We start from the raw sequence: 17,992 nt of genomic DNA on the forward strand, positions 1-17,992 counted from the left end.
CAAGGGTGAGCATTTTACCGACTGGAAGACGCCTTCTTCTGACATCGTTCTGCCGCTGGTGTGACGAGAAAAGGGAGACCCGGGGCGAGACACCGCGCGGGGGAGAGGCCGGGCGAGAAAGCGACTGGGCAGGGGCGAGCACGGGCCGAAGGGCGGGGCGGGCGCGGGAGGGCGCGAGGGGGCGTGGGCGCGGCGGCCCGCGCGCCCCGGCGGGCCAGGGGGAGGGGCGCTGGCGGGAGCGGCGCCTCCCGCCCGGGGTGAGCGGCGCGCGCGGCAGCCCCGCGGCACAGAGCGCCGAGCGGGGAACGCGGGCGGGCGGCGGCGAGGAAGGGTTGGAGCGCAGACGGCCGACGCGCGGCGCGGCTGCCATGGACGCGCAGTGACCCGCTGTTTAGTGCGAACTTCCTCGGCTGCGCGGAGCTCCCTGGCTGGCGGTGCGTCTCCTCGGTCACCATGAAAGGTAGGGCGGCGGCGGGCTGCGCTGGGCTCCCGGCCCGCAGGGCGGGCTTCGGGACGCGCGGGAGGGGGCGGAGGTGCAAGCTGCGCGAACTTTCTCCGGGCGGAGGGCCGGAGGAGATGCGGCGCGGGGATCGTGCGTGCACGCGTGGGGCGCTCCTCCACCCCGCAGTTCCGCACGGCAGGAGACACAGAGGTTCGGGTTTGGGGGCGTACAAGTATTCCTCTCCCCATCGTGTCTCTCTGCGAAGTAGTTTGAAGCCCTAAGTCGTTGTTTACAGATTCCAGTTCCCAACTTTTTAATTGAAAAAACATGCCGAGGAGAGTGGAGGCATCCTCATTCCTCCCAGTCCGTTTTCCGCTCTGAGGCGCTCCACACTGTGTTTGGGGGTCCTCTCCGCTCGGCTGGTGCAGTTTCCCCATCCGAGAAGTCGACGTGCTGCCAGCCGGGTGTTTCCTTCGGGACTCGGGGATGTTCTCGGTGCGCCCTCCCCACATCTGGCAATGATTAGGTGCCTGCGGAGTTCAGCTGGCTCGGAAAATGCGTTTGGCATCTTTCTCCATCAGACCCACCGATTGGAAAATAACTGCTCTCGGTTCCGCGTCCCTTCCATGTGCCCGCCTGTGCAGTTGGTGTGTCCACGTGTGCTCAGAGGTGACACAAATCATTCCGTTGATCGTCTCCTGGGCGGTGTCCTCTGCAGGCCGGTTTAGGGGAGTGTCAGATGTTACCGTACCTTTAAGCGGAATCACAAGGATGAGGGCTTTGCAGGGCAACTTTCTATTTATTAGAAACAGTGAGATCCGTCAACAGAATTCTGATTTATATGTGGGATAAATAATTGCAACGGGCATCAAAAGGGAATCATTTCGGGATGGCCTGGCGTGGTGTTTACACAAGACTGGAGTTTCTAGTTTTGTGCTAGTTGATAACACGGGCCGGGCTTGAGTGAGGGGGCTGGGTGCGAAATGCCATGTGACCGCCGTGACCGAATTTCCAGCCACCAGAGACCACGCGATGCGATCGCTTTGACTTGCCAGGGCTGTGGTCCGAGGGAGGTGTCTGGGAAGCCCCACACGCTTGGAAAGTAACTTTTGCCTCTTGCGTTCTCTGGAAGGAAGTTCTCGCTAAAGTATCCGGAGCGATACCGTTCTACCAATTATCTGTCCCTCCAAGGTGTTAGTTTCCTAGTCAGGAGACTCGAGGAAGGGCAGGGACTGAACTCCAGGTGAAAAGTCACCCTCCCCAGAAGAGAAACGAAAGATATGATACAATTTTCTGGCTAGGGAATTTCAAAACGCAGTGGTGTGTGTTTCTTGTTTTTCCACTCAGTTTGTCTTCTCTCATTTACATTTTAGGAAACACACTTTCCTTGGCTAGCACTGATTAAAGGATCCTCCCAGAAAGGAAAGAGTTCACATGGCTAAATGTTACTCTGGGGCTCAGTTACCTTCATTTGAGCCAGAAGTTAATCTTATTGCTGGTCCCTGAGGCCAGTAGTTTTTGAACTCTTGGGAAGATCAGCTCCCATCTGGGCTCCTGAACCCTGAAAATTTTATGCTTTTTGACTGGGTAAATGACCATTACTGCAATTTGGGTATTTTTAAGTGTTAATTCAAATCTGCCAGGGAAGACACACCTGAAAGTCCTAAATGTACATTTGTGAAGTTTACGCTGCATTCTGGACCAGCTTGCAGACCCCCCTGGAGAAGTCTCATTGCCTACCCTCTGTGATCCAGGCACTGTCTGAAGGTCCCACTTACCTTGTGTCCCAGTGGGGGAGGGGGTATAAGGTACTGGTGAATCCCAGGGTAGACTACTTGCTTTGAAGGCCTCTTTTCAAAGGAAATATTCTGTAAGAGATTTGCTTACCAACTATTGCCATATAACTTACATTCATTTGTCTGGTTACTGAGGTGGGGAAAGGAGAGGATGGTAATAATTTTTTGGTATGTACTCAGTGCCAACCCCTGTGCTACACCCTCTACAAGCCCTCTATCAATTAATCCTCAATGGTATGAGGTAGGTATTTTAACTCCTACGTTACAGATGTGGAAACTGAGTCTAGAACTTATAAGAACTGGAGTCCAGGAGTGTGGTAAGCACTAAAGACAAGCTCTGCCAGTTTCCCTGTGTTCCTTGGAAAGGCCTAGGACACCAGGTATGATAACTTCTGGTATAGACTAGAAGAGGGGTAAGTCTCAGACAACTAAGTAGCCGAGTAACCCACAGTAGGTGCAGCAGTCAGGAAGGGGGTGGATCCAAGAAATTGGACACAAGGCTTCTGAAGCCAAGCAGAGAGTGTATTTCTAGCCAAGGAGGAAGGCTGCCTTTACCGAGTGGAATTATTTTGACAATTTGCCATAGGTAACCAATCCAAAGTTTTCCTTGGGTTTGTGATTATGTCTCGTAGTTATTAACTCATTATGCTGAAGAAAGCCAATGTTTCATTAGACTTTAACTTCCCTAAATGATACAGGTCAATGACAAACCTTGCAAATGCTTAAAGTATTAACTTAAAACATTCTTTAGATAAATAGAAAATTAGTAGACTCCTTAGAAGTTACAGAACTTTTTTTTTGCTAAAGCAAAAATTTAGCTCCTGTACGAGTCCAATGCTTTTATAAGGTACCTATTTGACTTTCTAATTCTGATGTTTCAACCTGGGACAGGGTCTATGTAATAAACCTGGCTTTTGGAGTGTAATTCCACATCTGCCATGAGCCACAGCGCCACCTATCTGTTGCATTCGGCAAGTACTTTCTCTGTTTATTTCCTCGATCTCTGGAATCACAAGTACCAAAATAATGACATCATTATATCTTTTCCAGAAGAAAATTACTTGCCTTGTGCTGCAATACTCGAAGTCTTTCAAACTTATTAAAACATGAAGTTGTTTTAATTTATTTCCAGTTTCATTTTCATTTAGCTGTGCTACACCATAAATCTCATGGTTTTGGATAAATAGTCACATTCTTTTTGAAGGAATTTGACTCCTCCAGAGTTAGGTGTGTCATTATTAAATCACGTTTCTAGTTCTGAAAGTTGGGAATATTGGTAATTTTTAATGCAGCAGCACTTGTTGCCTAAGAGATGGCCCAAAACAGCCACTAGCAACTGGGACCACAGTGGTCCAAACCACTGTTCTGATTTAACACAGGAAGGAGGTTGGTGCCATCAAATCATAGTATTCAGCCGCTTATTTTTGTGTGCCTGTATATAAACATTTCTGAAATACTGTTGGCAAGAATACTTAAAAAATGCACTGGTAAGCAATATATGTCTATTGCCAGTTGTTTTTCTGGACTCATGGACTCCTTGCTTTACCACTGTCTCTCTAAGATTTCTTGTCCTTAACTGGGATAAGTAAACAAGCATGTAAGGGCCAGCTGCATTGAAAGCATCATGTTTTCTGAGGGGAAATGGAAACAAAATGAGGCCTTTTCCCCTTCACTGATTTGGAATTGGGGCTGACCTTCCTCTGGAAGGCAAATTTACAATCTAATTATACTTTTGACTTTTCATTAGTTTGGGGATGCTTAACATTCTTAATCTGAGGTTTAATTATTGCTAAGTATAGATCTTTTCTGTGGTTTCCCAAGATTGCTCCTATGTCCCCTCCCCCCTGCTTTTTACCATGCAGTTCATCTACTGATAAGGGTGTGACTGGGACAAGCTGGCAGATGATAGCTTGCAAGCTACAGCATAACCAGGTGTCTAATTTTCTGAATTAACACTTATTAAAATAGTATTTTAAAACAGTTGATGCAGCTGCTGCCAAAGTAAGTTTTCAGATGGGAAAATAGACATTTAAGTTTTGTGATAGAAAAAAAATATATTTTGCCTCAGGTAAACGCGGAATGTGAGTAATCTCTCAGGTGGCAAATCTGACACGTGTCTCCCCATGGTGGGAAGAAGGGGTGGGGTCCTGGGAAAGGAGGCCCAGAGTGGTGGTAGAGCACAGCCTTCTTGCTGGCCGTGTGTACCCATGGTGCTTTGGAGCTTCAGCTGGTGAGTCTGAGTGAAGAGAATCAGGCAGTCAGGGGGAGTGGGGGCTGGACAGCATTCTAGGTCTGGAAGGTAATCATCTGTGAAGAATCTAACCCCACCATGGGGTCAGCTCTACCAGGATGTTTCTGCCCTTTCTATCTTCTGCCATTCTGAAGGCACCGGCTCACTCCCACTCAGCTTCCAGAGTTCCTGTCAATGGCCTGGAGGAAGGAAACAGGGTCATATGTTGGAAGATAAATGGCAGGGACGAGGTTGATCTGTACCAAGGTTTACGCTTGCTAACAACTTCTTAGGTGTGGCTGATGGCCACTTAATATGCCCACTTATTATTTTTCTCTCTAATAATAGCTGACACTTATTGAGCACCTGCCCAGCCGAGTGTCCTTATTTTCTCCATTTTGCAGATAGGAAAAGTTTGGCTCAAAGAGATAGGGTTACTTATCTAAGGGCACCTAGCTGGTCAGTGGGAAAACTGGTATTCAAACTCCGACAGTCTGACTCCAGAATGCACATGACAGCTCTTGCTTAGACTCCTTCCTAGCCAAACTCTAATATTCCACTCAATCAACCCATCTTTGTTAAGTACCTACTGTGTGTCACATTCCACTAGATACTAAGTGAGCCACATAAAGTCCTACCATCTGGACTCAGACCTATAATAACCTGGCATCAAAGGTCTGAAGAAATTGATGTGCTCTACAGCCAGCCACTAGAAGAGCCTCGTTAGACAGAAGCTCTTATAAAAGATATATCATATTCCAGAGTCATTGCCATGTGTACAGTTTATCTTCTGGGAGGTTTTGCTTATGACTGATTGAATGAATGTGAGTGGCTCACTGAATCCAGCAACTCTGAAAACAGCCTCTGCACCACAGTTTTGCTGACAGATTTGCCATGAAACAATGGAACATTGTCAGAAGTGTCATATTCAGGAACAGACTGTAACCATCAGTAGATGATCAGTTATAAGAAAAATACATAAAAATAAAATAGTAGTAGTGGTAGTAAATAAACATTATGAGCAACGGATAGGGAAATAGGGACATTCTTCATAGAAAGTATTTCATTCTTTACTGCTGACACCGCTGTTTCTAACCATAGCAACAAAGCTTGAGGGAGGTAACTTTTCAATCAGTGATTTGATTTCTGTTTAAGTGAGTGATATTTGAAGAGCCCAAACCAATACAGTGCCTTGAAAAGATCCTGCTGATTGCTTAAGGGTCCTTTGTAATTATATGGCAGTGAAAACCAGCGTAAACAGAAATAAGTGATATCAAATTAAGATGCCAAAGAGCTAATCCCTGAATTTATCATGAATATTCAGTTAATACTCTTTAGAATATAAAGGAAGTGTGTTTTTCAGCATGGGAGAAGTTTTAAAAATTAAGTAAATTTTTTGGACTTTGATATATTAAATATGACTCTTTTACATTTCCTTGAATGAATGGTTTGGGACTATAACTCAGTATCACATGAGGTCATATTCACTAGACTGAGATTGGATATTTGACATTCTGCCTGACTTGTGCTTGGCTTTTGTGGAAGCAGTTGCACTTCTTTGGGCCTAAGTCACTTCCTTGTGACCTAGAAATGTTAAGAAACCGATATTTATGTTACAACATATTATTCACAGGCAAAATAGTTCAACTTTATACTTGATAATGCATACTTTAAAATATAACCATTTCATAAAATGTAATTATACATAGTGACCCCAGGAGTTGAGCCTGATAATTTTAGTGTGGTGGCAAGGGGTGTGGACTCTGAAACCAGAGGGACCTGGTAACCACATGAAAATTACCTAACCTCCCCTGGTTAGGAACACAGTCCCTGGTTTCCTTCTCTGTCAAGTGGGGGATAGTAATGGCATCTACCCAATGCCATTTTTATTTGTTCGTTGTGTGGAGGATTAAATAGGTTGGTATGGATTGTTTAGAATAGTGTCTAGCACTTAATGAAAACTCAAGACATTTTAGTTATTGTTATACTGTGTAATTGTTAACCTGCTGCCTCCTCCAGGCAGTAATAGAATTGCCAGTTATGAACCATTTAAGTTAATCAAGTGAAACAATGTATACCATGAAGAAAAAATTTCAGTTTTGAGAGAAAAGTAATTTTCAAATTACAGATGTGTTAAAGCTGACCTCAGAGACTGGAGGGAGCTGTGCTCTCTATAGGAACAGTGCTCACATTGGTCTATCTTTAGCTGTTGTCTCTAGTGTTATTGTCATCATTGTATTATATAAAAACCAGCCATACTGAAAATGCAGGGACCGTGTTTATAGTGAGTTTGTAAACTATAGTAAAATCATACAATTTTCTCATTTGTGGTAGTGGTAGAAAATTGATTAAATATTTGTAAATACATTTAATTTGCCTAAGAGCATGCAATTTCCATGCCTACTGATAATGCCTACTAATAATGACATACTGTTTTTAAAGATATGTATCTCAAATCCAGTGTCCAGATTTATCCAGTAAAAATATGACATCAAAGAATCAAAACATAAAACAAATTCGTCTCTAAGGAAGCATTAGGACAGAGGCGTATATATATATATATATATATATATATATATATATATATATATACATACACACACACACACTGTATGAGATCATGTCTATTTCACTGGTAGTGTTGATTTCCTAGTGATTTGTCATATTTGTATTTTATTATTTATGATTGGGCCACCAAATCTTAACTAGCTTTCACTTACTCTTTATTTAATATATTATTTAAATATGTTCAAATATTCTTTATATCAAATATATTCAAATATTCATTTAGTATATGATTGAGATCTATTCAAATATTTAGTACATTATATAGTATATTATTTACATTATTTAGTATATTATACAGCTCCTGTCCCCAAAGAGCTTGCAGTCTGGTGGGCAGAGCAAGGCTTATGCACAAACAACTGGCATCTGAGGAAAAGGTGAAATGGGGCCTATGTGAAGTTCAGATAAATGTTGTTGGAGGACAGGAGGAGAGGGCAACCTGGCTGAAAACAGGGATAATTTCATTTGGAGGGATGATGCAAGCTGATTCATTACCTTGAATTATATTTCGTATTTCAGATTGTATTATTCTAATTGTAATTGAAGAGGGAAATGGTACATCCAGGCACCGCAAAACCTTGAAGTGAGGCATTTCACTGTAGGAGGTGAGAGAAGATCACAGTTTTCTCAAACTTTGTCTCCTGAGCTCAATGTTGGTCCATTATTTGTAATTAATTATAGTATATCACTTTGGCATAATTGTCTGGATAACCTAAACAGAAAGTTAAGTGATTTCAAAACAAAACAGATTTATCAGTTGTTTATTTATTATTTGGGAGGGGGCTAGTTAACAAAGACCACTTATTTTTTGCATGCCTCCAGAGAATTGGACAGCATTAGTTTTCCTTGACAACTGACCCATGTATTTGAGGCCGTTTCAGAGCCCTTAGAAAATTTGAGGCAGTGATTCGTCTGCTCTGGACTTTCTTATTATTAACCTGACAATGTGATTGGATGAGGAGGTCCATCATAAAACAAAGAGAGGCATGTCCTCTGCCCTATAATTAGCCATGAATGGTAGATGTGGGGATCAAGGTTTTGAGTGTCATATTTGTTTCTTACTTTTTAAGTTGTTAAAGTTGGCTCCCAGGGGAAATCTGGTTTAGCCTACACTCCCAATTTAGGGGTAAAAGTAACAAAAAAAAATCACCTCTATTTTGTTGGAATATAAAGGAATGAAAAAGGTATGGTATCTCTCTTTACCCTAAAAGCAAGTATTTGCTGTTTTTATAAGAATCAGAACCATAAGTTGTACCACAAATTAGGGTCATTTTATGTCTGTAATATTGACTTAAAAAAAAAAAAACAACTTATACTATTGAACCAAAAAGTGATCCTTTTGTTATAAAACATAAAATTGGGAAAGCAGCTGAATAATTGAAATAAATCTTCTGTAATATTTGGAGTAATCTACAAGTATTTAAATTGCTACAAATTCCTTTATCCATTTGGAGTATGGTAGTGGGGAGGCCTGGAAGGCAGATCTAATTACCCCATCAAAATTATGCTGAACCTCAGTATTATATTGCACTGCACTGAGCTCATTCACTTGCAGAATACTTAACAACTATGGCCCAGAAATGCCAATGGGCAAACCAAACTATACAAGGGCCATGTTAGGTTTTATATTTATAAAGCTATGAAGCCAGGGCAGATAGTACTAGTACGGCTCTTAAGGTTAAATCAAGGTTAAAGAATGTCTGCCTTTGGGGCGCCTGGGTGGCTCAGTTGGTTAACCATCTGACTTCGGCTCAGGTCATTGATCTCACGGCTAGTGAGTTCAAGCCCTGAGTCAGGCTCTGTGCTGACAGCTCAGAGCCTGGAGCCTGCTTCAGATTCTGTGTCTCCCTCTCTCTGCCCCTCCCCTGCTCACACTCTGTCTCTCTTAAAAATAAAAAGAATGTCTGTCTTCAGTTTTTACAGCCCAAATTTGTTAAGGTAAATCTTCTTCAATATCAGATAGATACTTCAGTGCCAGTTAGCTAGGGTCCAAATTGAACCCACCCCACATAATACTCTTGCTAATCAAACTTCCCTGCTGTTGACCTCCCCCAAATGCTCACTTCAGACTGGAGCTTTGAGTCTTTTGAAACTTGAGCACTAAAGTAGTCCCTACCTGGGGCACCTGGGTGGCTCAGTTGGCTTAGCATCTGACTCTTGATTTTGGCTCAGGTTGAGCCCCAACATCAAGCCCCATGTTGGGCTTCTCACTGAGCCTGCTTGAGATCCTCTCCCTTTCTATTTCTCTTTCTCTTTCTCTCTCTCCCTTCCTCTACCCATCCCCCCTGCTCAGGTGTGTTCTCTCTCTCTCTCTCTCTCCCTCTCTCTCAAACATAAAAAATAAAAAAATAAGTGGTCCCTATCCAAACCTAAAGCTATCTTGTATTTCATGAACATTCAAGTTTTGTGATATGTATTTTTGTCCTTAAAGCAGAGTACCGCTGTTACCACCTCTGTCCTCTTACTTAGAAAGACCCCTCATGTTTATTAAGCATTAAGTATGTGTTGGGTGTTTCCCACATATCAATTCCTGTTTGTCTCCCAACAATAAGTGAGATAGGAATTATTGGTCCCATCTTATGGGAGAATGAGAGGCAGCGTTGAGTTTATGTTGCCAGACGAGGTGGAGCCAGTGTTCAAACCCAGGTCTTCTAATTCCAGAGCCCAAGCTTTGGCTGGCTCAGCCTGGCTTTAGGAGCAAAGTCCCCCAGAACAGCACAGTGGTGTCCAAAGAGATGCCCAAAATATTTAGTAACCCAGGTGACATTCTGTGGAGGCCACAGTTCTGCAGTGCCATGAAGGTGCCTCCACGCAGCAGTGGCCAGTGGAGGGCCACTGTAGACTCAGGGGTCCAGATGACACTGGGTATTTGGCTCCAGGGATGCAGGGGCATTTTTTCCTCTCCTCACCACCCAGACCTGCTATGATAGGTAGTGGTGGTGGGAACCCACAGGAACAGCTTGCAGGAATGCTCACGGCAGGCAGCGTATGTTCACCAGCTGGTTTGGAAGCATGGAAACATTCTAACAGCTGGTAGGACTGTGCTGTTCTGTTCTAACAGTGATGGCTGTACAAGAGCTGGGACTGCATCGAGGTAGAAACAGCATAGAGTAGCCGATGGATATGCACATGCGGACAGCATCACTGAGCCTAGCCTCTGTCCACGGTCCTTCAGCCTGGCTCCTAAGGAAGTCTGAACTTGCTCTGTTCAGTTTGGCATTTGTCAGAACATACTTTGTGCCAGGGATTTAAGGCTCTAAGTCCAAACTTCTTATTCTGTTGCTTCAGGTTGAACTCTTCACACTGGCTCTTTGGAACAGGGTGGACTTTGGACCTTTTTCTGGTCATCAGCACTTTCATTTTTGTCTACCTGACTTTTATCTTGCACCCACATTCCTTTGTTTTGTTGGCTTTATTTTTTTTTTTTAAATCAAAGTTAGAGATGTATATGGTTTGAAGAGTCAAAAAACATTTATTATGAATGAGATTTATTATGAAAAACAGCAGTTTCCTGCCGGCCCACCTTCATATCATCATTTTCCAGTCCCCAGAGGGAATCTCTTGAGAACATTTTTAACATTTTCTCTTGGCATTTACTTTTCTTGTGGTTATCCTCTGATGCCTAACAAACCATCCCCAAACCCTGTAGCGTAAAACAACAGCTGTGTATTTGTTCAGGATTCTGTAGTTCGGCTCGGCTTCTGCTTCCTGGGGTGTTGACCATGCTGGTCAGCCGCACCCCCAGGGCCGGGCATCAGCAGGGTGGCTGGAATGGCTTCTTCCCCTTCGTCATCTCTTGCTCTCCCACAGATCTTCTCTCCCAGGGGGGCCTCCAGTCCAGCACGGTCGTGGGACATTTCACATGGCAGCTAGTTGCCAAAGGGTGAAAACAGAAGCTGAAAGGCATCTGGGGCCCAGTTCCTGAGGTCACCCACTGCCACTTCTGGCAAATTCCATCAGCCAAAGCAAGTCACAGGGCTCTCCCAGATTCAAGAGAGTGGAAATGGGCTTGCACGTGGAGGGATGGAAAGAATTGTTGGTAGTCCTTTATGCGGATGATCTGTCACAACCCCTTGTCTTTAAGTGAAATGCTTGTGGTCTTCTCCTCCTCCTTATTATTATTAGTACTACAGCAGTACTAGTTAGCAATTAGTTAGCAATTAGTACTCATTGCTAATTGGGATTTAGGCAAATATATTGACTCCCCTTTATAGCAGATAAGGTTTAGTTCTTTCACCCTTCATTTCCACCTAACAACCCTCATGGATGCCGTCTGTTGCCCTCCATCATCCCAAAATAGTTACATCACAATCTTGATTAAATCAGCATTCAGTGTTCATACTACTATACTTATATAAATGCTATTCACAGCTGACTCATATTTCCTTCATGCATAACTTCTCTCCTCTGGAGTTAACAATTCTCTTGTTTTATTTGTTTAGCTTCGTGTGTGTGTGTGTGTGTGTGTGTGTGTATCATCATTCATCCCCAGAGTCTCTTCCACTTTTCTGAATCTCTACACATGTGTTCACCTATAGTAGATATTCTCTCATTTCCATATTTTTGAAGAAATCTCCCCTGGAGCTTTCTGACCTACTCAGGGTTAGGGTTAGATTAGGGTATATGCATGTGTGCGTGCACACGGATACACACACACACGTGTTTTTCTAGCTTTGTTATTTTAGTGGAATGCATTCTCTAATGTCTTGAAGAAAGTGTTCATGAGAAGTACATTTTTGGGGACTGTGTAGGTCTGAAGACATCTTTGTATTACCTACTCATTCACTGGAGAGATTTCTGTGTAGGAAATAATTTAGCCTTAGAATTTTTGAGGGCACTGATCTATTTTCTTTTAGTTTTGCTATTAAGAAGTGTGAGTGTGAGGTCTTCCTTTCCTTTCCTTTCCTTTCCTTTCCTTTCCTTTCCTTTCCTTTCCTCCCCCTCCTCCTCCCCTTCCCCTTCCCCTTCCCCTTCCCCTTCCCCTTCCCCTTCCTTTGTAAGCTTTTAAGTTTTCCTGTCTGGAAGTTTTTACGATTTTCTTTTTGTCCTCACTGTTGCGAAATTTTACAGTGATGTGCTTTGGAGTGGATCTCTTTTCTTTGTGCTGGGAGGAAACTGGCCCTTTCACTCTGGAGACTCATCCTTCACTGCTGAAAAATTTTGTTTAGTTCTTCCTCTGATAATTATCTACCCCTGTTCTTTTACCTAAAACACTTGCTATTTGAATTTAAATATTGGATCCACTGAATTGATTTTTTTTTTTTTTTTTTTTTTGGCTTTGCTCTTTTCTATTTATTTGTTTCCCTTCCTTCCCAACCTCTGGAATATTTCAGCTGTATTTTCCAACTCTTCTATTAAATTTTTGCTTTTGTGATCATACTTTTAAAAAAAATGTTTATTTATTCATTTATTTATTTATTTATTTATTTAGAGAGAGAGCATATGAGCAGGGGAGGGGCAGAGAGAGAGGGGGAGAGAGAGAATCCCAATCGGGCTCAGTGTAGTCAGTACAGAGTCTGATATGGGGCTCAATCTCATGAACCAGGAGATCATGACCTGAGCCAGAATCAAGAGTCAGACACTTAACCAACTGAGCCACCCAGGTGCCCCTTTATGATCATACTTTTAATTTCCAAGAGCTTTTTCTTTTTCTCTTTCTCTTATGGTTCTTTTTTTAAATTATGCCATCCTGTTCTAATTTTATGGATATGTTATCTTCTCTTATCTCTCTAAGGATATTGGTAGAAATTTTTTATGAAATTTTTTTCGTCTCCTATGTCTTTCCTCCAAATTTTTTTATCTGGTTTCCTTTTTTTTTTTTTTTTTTTTAATATTTATTTATTTTGAGAGAGAAAGAATGCATGTGCATGAGCAGGGGAGGGACAGAGAGAGGGAGAGAGAGAGAATCCCAAGCAGGCTTCATGCTGTCAGTGCAGAGCCCGACGTGGGGCTCGAACTCACGAACCACTAGATCATGACCCTAGCTGAAATCGGACACTTAACTAACTGAGCCACCCAGGCACCCCTATCTGGTTTCTTTATGTTCATATTTATTTTTTTCATATTAGAGGCTGTGTCAGATGTCTGGGTCTTATCAGTAGGAACAGACTATGGTAAAGGTTGATTAGAACCTCTTTGGTTTGGTGGGTTTTGTGAACTGTGACTGTCACCCTAGGCTGAACTGGCTGAGCTGTTCCACTGGGGACCACCCAGAATCAGAATCATTCGTTTATTTTTCTCTTAACTGGTCAGATTTCCCAGGAAAAGCCTTCCAGTCTTTGACCTAGAGGGCACAGTCTGGCTGACTGGGAGAGGAGGACCACGTGTCTGGACATTCAGTGTGCAAACGTTCACCTTTTCTCTGAGTCCCTTGCAGTCCCCTCATCTCAGCTGTTCCTGGTGTCTTCTAGGCAAGATACCTTTTGTTTCTGACTTCTCTGAAAAATAAACTTAGGTCTTCTGCTGTACTCAGGGAGGGACAGTCACTTCCCTTGGCAGGGGACTTGGGAAGTCCAGCTGCTCCCCATCCGCCCCCCCCCCCCCCCCCCGCCGCTGCCCCACGTACCACACAAACCATTTAAAGTGTTCAAGTCAGTGGGTTTTTTTGGATTTTTTTTTTGTTTTGTTTTATGTATTCACAGGTTTTGCAACCATCATTACAATCAATTTTAGAACACTTTTGTCACCCAAGAAAGAAACCCCATACCCATTAGCTGTCATTCCCCATTTTCCCCTAAAACTTCTAGCCATAGGCAACCTTTAATCTGATTTCCAACTCTGAATTTGTTTAACGTAGACATTTCATTTCATATACATGGAGTTGTACAACATGCAGTCTTTCGTGACTGGTTTCTGTCACTTAGCATGATGTGTTCAGGGTCCGTTCATATTGTAACACATGCCAGCGCATCATTCCTTTTTAGGGCTGAATAATACTCTATTGTGTGGCTCTACCCTAATTTCTCCGTTCATCATTTTGTGCACATTCAGGGTGTTTCCACTTTTTCCTGTTATGACTAATACTGCTACAAACATTTGCGTACAAGTTTTTGTGTGGACATGTGTTGTCATTTCTCTTGTATGTACGCCTAGAAGTGAAATGGCCTAACCCTTAGAAGAAGTGCCAGACCATTTTCCAAAGTGGCTATACCATTTTACGTGTCCACTGGTAGCATATGAGAGTTCTGATTTCTGCACATCCTTGCCAACATTTGCCATTTGTCTTTTTGGTTATAGGCAACTGCTTCTTAAATATATGTTCATCCAGTCCTCCTATTTTAGCCTTACGTTGGTTCTCCCTCAAGAGTGACCTGTGTCCCAAATTCCTCAGCCTTTTCAGCATTCTGTGGTATAAAGGACTGCACCTTAGCTTTTCTGCTGCTAGCACAGGGTTCAGTTTCTTGGGACTGTGGTGTCCTCATGGTGTGGAACTCAAGCCCCCCTCCCCCCACTGCTGCCAGATTCTGGGTCTTAGTCTTGGTCTGACTCCTCACAAGCGGTGAGACCTGGGGTCAAGTTATGTAACTCCTCTGAGCCTTAGTTTTCTCATCTGTAAAACAGAGAAACATAATGTGTAGGAAGTATCTGACATATGGAAGATATTAACTAAGTATTAGTTCTCTTATCTTCCCCAAATGTGGTGAATATTTAAAAAGAGGAAGATTTAATCTCTTTTCTTTAGGAATTCATCAACTGGTAGTAGAGATATACACATATATAACTCTAATCCGCTGAGTTTCAACAACTATTGAGTATCTATAAGGTGCCATAAATGTGCTGGTTGCTGAGGGTACATACAATGCAACAAATTTCCTGTTTTCAAATGGCTTTCTATCTGGTGGCGTGAAAACCAGCAACTGGAACATGGGATAGATGGAGGAAAGTGCTGTCGCACTGACCTAAAGGGAGTGTAGGGAAAGGAGAGGTATATTCTAACTGTAGGGTGTCACACACTTGGTCCTTAAGTTGATTGGAACATCTTCACTTGAACCCATGGTACCCTGAAATAGCAAGACTCAAAGCTGTCAATCATCAACAGAATTCTCTTCAGTGTTCTCTATCATGAAACCTCTGATGAGTGTGGCTCTGTGCCAGATATCAAGGAAAGTAAAGAAAACAAATAAAAATCACTTTTTGAAACAGGCAAACTGAAGACCGGGTAGCCCATAGGTATTAAAACAAAAATGCGGAAATACAGCTGTGGAAGCCTAAAAGCATGTGCCTATAGATATAAGTCTCACATTGTTTTAAACTTGTTTTGTTATTTTGTTATGTTAAGGTTATGTCCTCTCTGCAGACAAACTGCTGTGACAAGCAGGGATCAGGTTAGGGCCACGCCAGAACTTAGAGGCCTTTCATCTTAGCCAAATCCTTGCTTGCATAGGGGTGCAACAGATGTGTGGCTTAGGTGGTGTCAGAGACAGATTCTGGAAAGTGGCAAGTTGCTGAGGTGACTGGATATTCTCTAGGGAGAATATCCTTATTTAAGAACACCACTTTTGGGGGCCCTCGGTACTGTAAAGATAGTCTACGATGTACTTCCCTTGGGTCTACAGAGCGTGAGGAAAAGTTTTGAGAATAGAATGCAACGTTGCACATCATGTCAGGCTTATTTATCTTCCTCAAACCTGTCTGTCTGCCACTGTGGGCTGAATTGTAGTCTTTTCCCCTCTAAAATCTTCAGGAATTGCTTTCTCTTTCTGTCTCTCAAAATAAATTAAAAAAAAAAAAAAAAAGAGGGGTGCCTGGGCGGCTCAGTGGATTAAGCATCTGACTCTTGATTTTGGCTCAGGTCATGGTCTCAAGGTTCGTGGGATAGAGCTCCTGTCAGGCTCTGTGCTGACAGCATGGAGCCTGCTTGGGATTCTTTCTCTTTCTCTCTCTCTCTCTCTCTCTCTCTCTCTCTCTCTCTCTCTCCGCCCCTCCTTCCCCCCCACTCTGCCCCTCCCCAGCTCATGCTCTCTCTCTCTTTCTCTCAAAATAAATAAACTTAAAAAATAAAGCATTTAGGCATTAAGAACACTTGACCTTGTCCTCTCTCCTGGGGCTCGTGTAGCCTGATGTGGGTTGCCCACGCAGCCACAGAGCCATCAGCCCTGGCCTTTTTCTCTTTTTCCCTTTTTCCATCCCCTAAATGCCTGGCTCTACCACTAGCTTGAATGGGCTGTTTGTTGGCTGCACAGCTGGGGAAACATGGCAGAGGGCTCTGGGGGCCAGCCAACTATGCAAATGAACAACAGATAAGTGTTACCTGACTGACTTCACCTGGCTTTTAAGGATACAAGAAGAGGATTCTAAGATCAATTGTTGAAAACACGAGTAAAACAAAGTTAAGTTCTTTTTCCTCTTTCATAAGGGTTCAAAAACCCTTGTGAATCGCCAAGAAAGGAACATACTATACAGTGTTTCCAAAATTCTTTTTTCCTCCAAAGAAAAAACGTTGAGAAGACTCATTTAAGATGCCTCTCTATGAGACCTTCTCTGATCATCCACATGAGATGTGATCTATGGTACTTGACGTGTACCCCTTAGGGCTCATGATTTTCTGTCTAGTTGTAGAGTTGGATGAGATAGTTGTTTGTATTCTTTTAGTAGCCGCTATAAGAAGTCCTGATCCTTTTGGAATGAGGCTTAAGACAAGAAGGAGGAGATCCTCCTTGAGCCCTATTAGGGGTCACCTGGAAGGCCTTTGTTTTCTCGAACTCCTAATAGGTTTGAGTATGTTAATTTGGAGACAGAGCTGAACTGTTTTAGTAACAAAAATATGAGACATTTGAAGTTCCCAGGGAAATTTCAGGAAGGAGACAAGAGTTAGTCAGACTAAATGCTGCATGGGAAAAAGATCAGAGACGAAAAAGAAAACAAACAAACAAACTAATGGTAGGCTTGCTGAAAAGAAGCTATGGGAGGAGAACAGAAATGTCTTAACGGGAAATTGTAAGCTGTTTGCTATCAGAGGTACAGCATAAACCGCTCTTTTGTTTCCACTGTGTGATCCTCAGTGATGCCTCCTTGCTTCACAAAGTCTGAGGAGTCTGTGAGTAGACTCCTCAGATGTGGCCTGGTGGAGGAGGGGCTGGAACTGGCAGGGGAAGCTGACATCTAGGTGACACCATTACCTGTCTTCATGCCTCATCAACCCCATTAGGCTATAAGCATATGTTTATTGAGTGAATAAATAAGTAAGTAAATGAATTAATGGATTTATTTATCTGCAGAAGCAGTAGATAAGGATTTCTCTTTAACTGAGACTAGACCAAGCCTTTCAGCCGTTTATATGATAGGATTACTTAGTAAAGCTGGCCCAGAGGAGCTTAATAGGTATTTGTGAAACTAACCAGTCACCGAGTGACTGAGAAAGGTGCTGTTCTCTTGGTTGTAAGCATGTTCTTCCATGTAGAAAGAACTAAAGCTTTAATCTTTTTTTAAAACAAATTTTAATGTTTATTTTTGAGAGAGAGAAGGAGAGAGATTGTGAGCGGGGGAGGGGCAGAGAGAGAGGGAGACATAGAATCCAAAGCAGGCTCCAGGCTCCAGGCTCCAGGCTCCAAGCTGTCAGCACAGAGCCCAGTGCAGGGCTCGAACCCGTGAACCATGAGATCTTGACCTGAGCCAAAGTTGGATGCTTAACCAACTGAGCCACGCAGGCACCCCTAAAGCTTCAATCTTTGACATAAGAAGACTGCTTTAATTATGAAGACCTGGCCTTCTGCATTCCAAGCAAGATTTCTTCCCTGTTCTCTGAATAAGGAAACAATGGTAAAATACAGATACACACTTCTCCATTCTCTGCTGGAAGTAATTGCTCTCTCACTGGTGTTTTCATAGCACTTCACAACAAACTAGTGCTCTGAGGCCACCACATTGTATTACAGATACCATGCCTCTTGGGTTTTTCTATAACAGTTCAAGGTTCAAATACATCCAGGTCCTGCATTCCATTTGGGGCCTGAAAAAAAT

General features: G+C 43.0%; 1 protein-coding gene across 1 annotated transcript in view; it reads left to right on the forward strand.

The window, feature by feature from the left end:
• Nucleotides 1-233: 233 nt before the first annotated feature.
• Nucleotides 234-17,992, forward strand: part of COLEC12 (collectin subfamily member 12) — a 198,278-nt gene continuing 180,519 nt past the window's right edge. Inside the window, exon 1 of the mRNA XM_060613392.3 lies at nt 234-460. Coding sequence (XP_060469375.1) covers nt 454-460 — 7 coding nt within the window. The 5' untranslated portion in view covers nt 234-453. The remainder of the gene's footprint in view (nt 461-17,992) is intronic.

Source organism: Panthera onca, chromosome D3, assembly GCF_046562875.1.
Source record: "Panthera onca isolate mPanOnc1 chromosome D3, mPanOnc1 haplotype 2, whole genome shotgun sequence".
Lineage (NCBI taxonomy): Eukaryota > Metazoa > Chordata > Mammalia > Carnivora > Felidae > Panthera > Panthera onca.